Source organism: Chaetodon auriga, chromosome 10 (assembly GCF_051107435.1).
Source record: "Chaetodon auriga isolate fChaAug3 chromosome 10, fChaAug3.hap1, whole genome shotgun sequence".
Classification (NCBI taxonomy): Eukaryota; Metazoa; Chordata; class Actinopteri; order Chaetodontiformes; family Chaetodontidae; genus Chaetodon; species Chaetodon auriga.
Genome location: NC_135083.1, coordinates 11,776,287 through 11,783,902, shown reverse-complemented (window position 1 = coordinate 11,783,902; position 7,616 = coordinate 11,776,287). Strand labels below are relative to the sequence as shown.

At 40.2% G+C, this 7,616-nt stretch overlaps 1 protein-coding gene across 1 annotated transcript; it reads right to left on the bottom strand.

Moving 5' to 3' along the window:
• Window positions 1-1,217: 1,217 nt before the first annotated feature.
• LOC143327584 (cytochrome P450 3A27-like) lies at window positions 1,218-6,460 on the bottom strand. Its single transcript, XM_076742023.1, has 13 exons — window positions 6,337-6,460; window positions 4,813-4,906; window positions 4,664-4,716; window positions 4,485-4,584; window positions 4,259-4,372; window positions 4,081-4,169; window positions 3,833-3,981; window positions 3,614-3,741; window positions 3,398-3,473; window positions 2,534-2,694; window positions 2,186-2,412; window positions 1,935-2,097; window positions 1,218-1,820 (listed from the first exon to the last, which is right to left on the bottom strand). Exons 1-13 carry the CDS (start codon window positions 6,405-6,407, stop codon window positions 1,728-1,730), a joined length of 1,518 nt encoding a protein of 505 aa, XP_076598138.1. The 5' UTR covers window positions 6,408-6,460; the 3' UTR covers window positions 1,218-1,727.
• Window positions 6,461-7,616: the final 1,156 nt, after the last annotated feature.

Sequence of the window (7,616 nt, the reverse complement as noted above, 5' to 3'; positions counted from 1 at the left end):
TGCTCCAAATGGCACAAAGTCATTGTGGGTAACATTTTAGTATTTGCACACTGAAGCCTGCATGTCTTTGTCAGCTCTGTACACACTAGATTGCTGATAGCTCTCTGTCTATAGCGGATATCATATGGGCTGTAAATCCAGGACATGTGAGGCCCTGATGAGGACGTATTTCAGTCAAAGTCCAGTCTCATATTCCCTGACTTCCTGTAAAATCCTGAAAGGTATAAAGCACTGCAATTAGTAGCACGAAAATCTCAGTGTTAGTCACAGTTTAGTAGCTCAAGCAGGTTTTGTGTGTAATGTGAAACTGCTGGTAGTTAAGTACACGTCATCATGCTCAATTAAATTGGCTTTGTATTTTTCCAGTGCAGTTGATGTAACACGATGGCACAAATGGCAACGCTCTTAAGCTTACTGTTGGTGGAAGAAGTATTCAAGTATTCATAGTGGAGTGAAAACTACAATATCTATCTCTTAATGAAGGGCAAGTATAAAGTAGCATAAAGTGGAAATGTCTTCAATGACATAAGTACACCAAGCACACCAAGTCAAATATTACTAAATAATAGACAAACAAAGCACCATAACAACCAAATGAAATGGAGCATTTCTATTAGATACATGAAAACAACAGTCACAAATGAGATGCAATTTATCAGCAATGTCTGCGATGCCATGAGTGAAACATGGTGTTTCAGTGTGTGCTGATGCGGAAAAAATCAAACATACAATGTCAGTTGAGAGGCCTGGGGAAAAGAATGAGATCATGCCTGTTTGTAGTTTCCTGGACCCAACCCATTCAGGTAAACCCTGTGACATGACCTCAGCTACACCCCCTGCAACTGCTGAAAGGAGGGGCAGAGAGCACAGCCAACCAGAAGACACCAACAATATGGAAAAGAGCCAAGTTGGGTAACTATAATTGAGCATATCTGGCAATGTTAACTAAAGGGAAAAATCATTTATGTATGCGCCCTGTGATTCAGATCTGCTCCAAATTTCAAAGGGTTGGCCCATGCTCCACCCTTCCACCAAGTTTCATGAAAATCAAGCCTGTACTGTTTCCATAATCCTACTGACAGGCAGACAAACAAAGCAACAAAGCGGACAGAAAACGTAACCTCCAACAGTTGATGTGCGTGCACACAGTGGTGACATAATGCAATTTAGTCATGTAGCTTGTGCGATGAGACATTTAGAACAATAATGGTGCTTTTACATATTAGCATTCTTTAATATTCAAGATATAGACAAAAAAACAGTCTTTTAAAATATATGGTGACAAAAGTCAGTAAATCAAAATGACAACAAACATGAGCTTTTGGAACCAAGTTGTCGGGTGGACTCCATTGTCTCTCTTACTGTGATTTTATAATACAAAGTAAATGTTATTTGTGAGTTTCTTATTGAAAGAGATGTTTCATCATTTCAGATAGTGCCTTTTAATGAGCGTTAGATTTTAAAGTCTTAATTGTATGCTGGATGCATGAAAACTTAAACTTAAAATTCTATGAATGGAGCCAAGACTATTGATATATGCTCCATTGTGGTAAGTAAACACTACAGTATACAGGACATGCCTGTTGATGAATGGTAAACTTGTGCATGAGGAGCTCAGACAATCTTATTTCGGAAGAATATAAATGTTTTTGTTCTGGTTACTTGAATTGATAGTGAAGCAAGTTAAAATGAGAACTGCCAGGGTATAATCAGAGTTAGCTTCAGCTTCAGGAATCAGCGACAGTTGTTCTGGGCTCCAGCCTCAGCTTGATGGGATTCTTGGGTGTCGTAAATCCATCATTTGCCAGCACCAGTGGAATCTAAGAGAAAGAGAAACGTATCACAAATGAAGCCCTGCCAAAGCTCTAGTGACCCAGTCACACAGAAAAACCTGTCATTTTTTATATTTAAAAATATTGAAAATGTCTTCTCACTTCAGTCTCCTTGCAAGGGACAAAGCTGAAGTTCCGAAGGATCTCCACTAGGGCCAGCTTCATCATCACGAAAGCAAATCGCATGCCAATGCAGTTCCTTGGCCCTGCCCCGAAGGGTAAGAAGGAATAAGGATCTATGTTGTCTTTGTTCTCTTTGCTGAACCTGAAAAAAAGGATGAACAAATATTTCAAGTTGATGACTAAGTCTGGCTTAAACCTCACCTTAACCTGCCATGAATCCAGTGGAGTACCTCTCAGGTTTGAAGGCATCTGGCTCAGGCCACAGAGCAGGGTCACGGTGGAGGATGTAAAGCGGTATCATGGTGACAGTTCCTTTAGGGATGGTCACACCATTTATTTCCACAGAACTCTTTGACACTCTCTCTAGCCGATTAGCAATAGGGTACAGCCTCATTGACTCATTTATCACCATTTCCAGGTACTCCATTTGCATCAGGGCTTCATAGGTTGGCGGACCCTGGAGGAATGAATAAAGTAGTCATTAGCTGGTAGCACAGAACCAGTTGCTAGTAAAAAAAAAAAAAGTTGCAAGCCCCTCCCTAAAAAAAACAAAAACAACAAAAGAAACCTCAAGTAACCTTTTCTGGGAAGGTTTCATCAATCTCCTTTTGCAGGATCTTTTGGGTGTGAGGCTGGGTTGCCAGGTTGTAGGCTACAAATCCCATTGTGCTGCTGCTGGTTTCATAGCCAGCAAAGATGAATAGCATGGCCTGAGAAAGGATCTCATTATCAGTCAACCCTGCAACACAAATACAGCACGATGTAACTATTATCATGATAATTGTGAAAAGTGACAGCTTGTAACTTTGTGGTCTGGAAAGGCCCAACATGCATTAACTTGTGATGGCCATTCTTTCCTCCATTCAATCAACATGAACCTCTCTAATATGTCACTGGACGATGATGGCACTCAGTAATCTAGTAATCTCAAAGGGAGTTTTCACTCAAAATAATGTTTTGTGTTCAAGATGAATTTACTCTGACACAGTAACACATATCTTGATTCTGACACTTCTGTAGTAATCTCACGGGTCTTAGCTTTCTTTTGAGACCAAGATTATTCATACAGCCCTTGTAGTTGTGAAGATATACTCTGTTTAGTTTGGGTAGGTCATTTCGGATAGGAGGCAGACAAAATAGGCCTCGTATACATGAAGCTTTTAAAAACAACTTGAAATAGTTGTTCACAAAGTCAGGAGCTTTGAGACACACATCACATCATTCACCATAGTTTTGTTGCACCAATTTGAAGAACACCACAATAAATACAGATATAGACCCCTATGAAACATTTCTGGTGTTGGACACTGGAACACAAATTGAAGCAATAGCTTTTTTCTCTGAGGAAGAAAGTGACCCTTGATATCTTGAAAGTGATCCCTCAGTCACGACTACAGAGAAAATCATTCATTTTAATTCCTCCATGCGGTTTGCCTCTCTACCTTTCATCGCGCTTGTATCATCAGTGTTCTCTGAAACCTGAGCATCGACCATCAGCTGCATGAAGTCCACTCGGTTCTGCAGGACAGAAATGAGCAGAAATCACATTTTGATTTTCCAATTTGTGTTCAAGGGAAAGATTATGAACACAGGACATAAAAGAATCGGTCAACAACCAACATCCAGTCCATTGCAGCCATACACTGTGTGCACATTACTTTGTGCTGATTCTTTTGCCGGTCTGATTTGATCGTCCCTAGAAACTTGTAGAAGAATTCCAACACTCCAGCGGGGAAGAATGAAAAGTTCATCTTTTCAAAAACAGGTCCCATGAATGGAAACAGAACTGAAATGAATAACAAATGAAAAGATGCAGTTAATTCAGGGCTCAAGAGGACGAGAAAGGCATCCTGGTTAGAACAGAATGTTTGACATACCTGTAACCACAAGCAAAGGGTTCAGGAGGTTGAAGTTGACCATTTTCTTAATGTTTTCTACAAAAGGATCAGAGGGCCGGTTGATGGAGTCAATGTCCACACTGAAGGCGGTGCTGGTCACAACATCCATACTGTACGGTCCAAATACTCTGCGACAAACAAACAAATAAACGAATAAGAAAATCAGTTATAGAACTGAATAATACCAAAGAAGACTCTGTGCCCGAGTCTCATCGAACATCACTCACTCTTTAACTGCGATGACATCATTCACTTTGACTTTCTTCTGAAGACTCTGGATGAGGCTTTTTGAATGCTGCAACATTATTGAGTACATCTGCCCAAAAAGTAAAAAACAAAACCATTAAATCATCAGCCAACACTCTCATGCAAATAATGTATTAATGCCACAGTGTGCTTTTCAACCTCTTTCAGTCGTCCGCTGGTGAATGATGGAGAGAGGATGCTGCGAATCCTTTTCCATTCCTCATCTTCAACTATTGATACAGCATCGCGTAATGGTCCATTGAGGCCAAAATCCTAAACCACACCCAGGCACACACATACAGAGGATGTCTCTTCATAATGTGCTCTTTGCTTGGTATTGAGGTGCTAACTTGGGTAACTGCTCCATTAGCAATTTCTTCCTTACCCGTCTGTTGGTGAAGACAGAATAACATTCCTTAACCAGGATCGTTTTGATCATAGCTGTGTCCATTATGGCCAACACTGGAATGCGACCATCGTACAACCTAATGATGAAATAGCAGATATTGTAGTCACTCATTTACAGCTTGGAGCATTGCATGAGGAATATACACTTACACTTACCCCCACAGCTTTCCGTATTTCTGAAAGCATTCTGTGTCAAAATTGTGGATGCCCTAAGGAAAAAAGTGAGAGACAAAGGTATGAAAATAGTTAAAACCATTATCAGCAGAGTATCCCCTTATGATCACTGTTTGGCTAGTATGTCTCACCCTTCTGTACTCCAGAAACGTCCCAATAAAGGGCAAAGGTTTGGGCCCGGGGATGCCTATTTTCTTGAAAAAGCCATATGGAGCATATCCATATCTGAGAATGAAAAGCAGGATTAGAAAACAGAGAAGAAATCCTGCTGTTATTGTAACTTTATTGCCTGTTGTTCTCATTAGTGTAAGGAAAATAAGCCAGTTTCACAGAAATATAAATCCACAGTGACACTATCCAGTCCTGCTGTCATTGTTGTCTATTTTATTGCATTATTTCATTTCAGCCATTCTATTTCTATTCTTCAATATTTTTCAGACATTTGTGATTATTATTATTTTCATTCTCTTAACTCAACAGAAACGTCATAGTCTAAACATGTAATTCTGCAAAATGTTCAGCAGACAGTGATGAGATAATAAAACTGCCATGTAGCTACACGCACTTTACAGCCCTTATGTCATGTAACCTTGATGAAAGTCCACTTTATTCGTTCTGCATCAAGTTGTGTTGCATATTCCCTCAAATGTTCACACAAATGAACAATGCCAGGAGGAGGATAATAATTAGAACGCATTGCATCCTTATTACCATTAAATTACATGTCACGATGTCTGCTGTGAACAGGTGCAGTGACATTTAATGCAGCCTTTACTATGTTTTTATTCAGTATCTTATCACAAATGACAGTAATCCTTATGCAGTTTGGTGACATCATGCAATAACCGGGATAACCCTGGCTCATCTTCATCGTGGCCAATGGTCTACTGAAATTGAATGCAACCTTTAATAAGTTAATAACTATCTAAGTGCAGCTGCCACACAGGTGTTTTCATGCATTTTTCCTGATGGACCTCTTCTCAGAACTGTGTGTTGATGTGTGTATTGACTAACATCTCCCTTTCTTTCCTGTCCATTTTGCTGCACCTGTTCAGGTGGGACAACGATGGCTTTTACCAGCGCTTTAGATACACATAATGTGTCCACCTCAGTGTTTCTCATCAACTTGAAGGAGGCCTCGTAAACCTGACTGCGGTCAAGTTAACTGCGGGTGTGTGGAGAGCCTGCGTCTCCTCTGCTATACCTTTATTCCAGTAAAAGCTGCGTGTACTGCCATTGATTGTGTAACTGAAGTCGCTCCAAGATTGATTCCACATTGCGTCAGAGCCTGTTTGTTTCATCTTATCAAAGATTATTATTAATCTGCGGGTAAAAACAATAGCTTGGATGTTTCTGCATTAGTGTGTTTCGGAAGAAATGGGAAGTTAAAAAAACTGAGCAATTTTATTAATTTCTCCGCAGAGTCAATCTTAATCCTTAAACTTCACTTACGTAAAATAAAATAAAACTAGGTTTAAAAACACTCACAGCCTCCGTCTGCAGGGGCCCGACACACACACACACACACACACACACACACACACACAAAGCGAAACGGACTTTCTTCCGCTATTTCTATGTTGGGTTTGTTTATTTTGTTTGAAAAAACTGTATCAATGTTTCAAAAGACAGATAAAAAAAGAGCGCGTACTTACACTGCGATGAGAGTGAGGACAAATGCAATTAAAGTCCAGGTCTCGATGGAAAAGTCCGGAAGAAAGCCCATTTTTCCACCGGAGCTCACGGTCGACTGCGGCCAGTCGCGTCCCAACACGCACTATTTAAGACCTACACATTTAGGTTACGTAACATATCTATCCCATCCCATCAGAACAAGCAGGCCCAGACTTGAACTTTTACATTGCGCAACTGCAGCGCGACCACTTGTGACCATTCGCCGACCATTCACTTACCATTAATCTCTGAAGTGTAATGTCAATAGTCCCGATAGAGCAAAGTCCTGGTGATACGCACAGTGTAACAGGTTACATAAATTTTATTATGACTACACGTAAAGCAGATTACAGTGAAAGGTATATTTGACCAGAGTGTTGGATCAGTGGAAACAAGGATTGGAGAGCCACGGGGAGTCAGTGTTGTGTTTTTGTTTTCTTCAGTTACTGGACTGTGTTTCACATTCTTGTAAACTCGTGTAAAAACCCTGTGCGCACCTCAAGCTTTGGCAGAATAAAAGAATAATTCTTTTATTCTTTCTCGTGGCAGACAGCCTGAAATTTGGCTCAGGTCAATATGGCTCATACAATGGTAGTGATACAGTAGATGCCAAGTGTTTCATTTCCAAACAAAAGCAGTACTGTGCTGGGAGAAGAGCATCGAAAATAAGTGATGATGAAAGACAGCGACACACGAGCTATCACGTCTCTTCACCACAGATTCACATGTGAACGACGTGGAACATGCTCTACTCTTTAACAGACCTTTTTCAGAGCAAACACTTGGACTTGTCCTCGTTGGAAAAAGCACAAGTGGAACTAATAACGTTAATGGTGGCTCGGTAAGTCACGACAGTGTGAGTCAGCCCGCATGCACAATACCAAGGTGCTGAAACGGAGACAGCTGAATGGAATTCAAGCCTTATCTACACCCAACCCAACTTTATTTATATAACACCTGTCACGCAAACATGCAGTCCGAAGTGCCTCACGTAACAAAACTGATACAACACAGACAATAAAAACAACAAAAACTCAAATTTCGCAAGACTGAAAATTTTCTGATTCTAGGAAGTCCGATATGTCAAATATCTTCACCACTTTTAAACACCAGCAAATCAAAAAAAAAAAAAAAAAAGACTCCTCTTAAGAAAACTGGGGACAAATGGATATGACAGAGCAGACACCTTTCCAGTTTAATTCAAGAGCTGGCTCACAGGAAACTATAAAATTACTTTTAATGTTATTGGAGTTAAGTATAC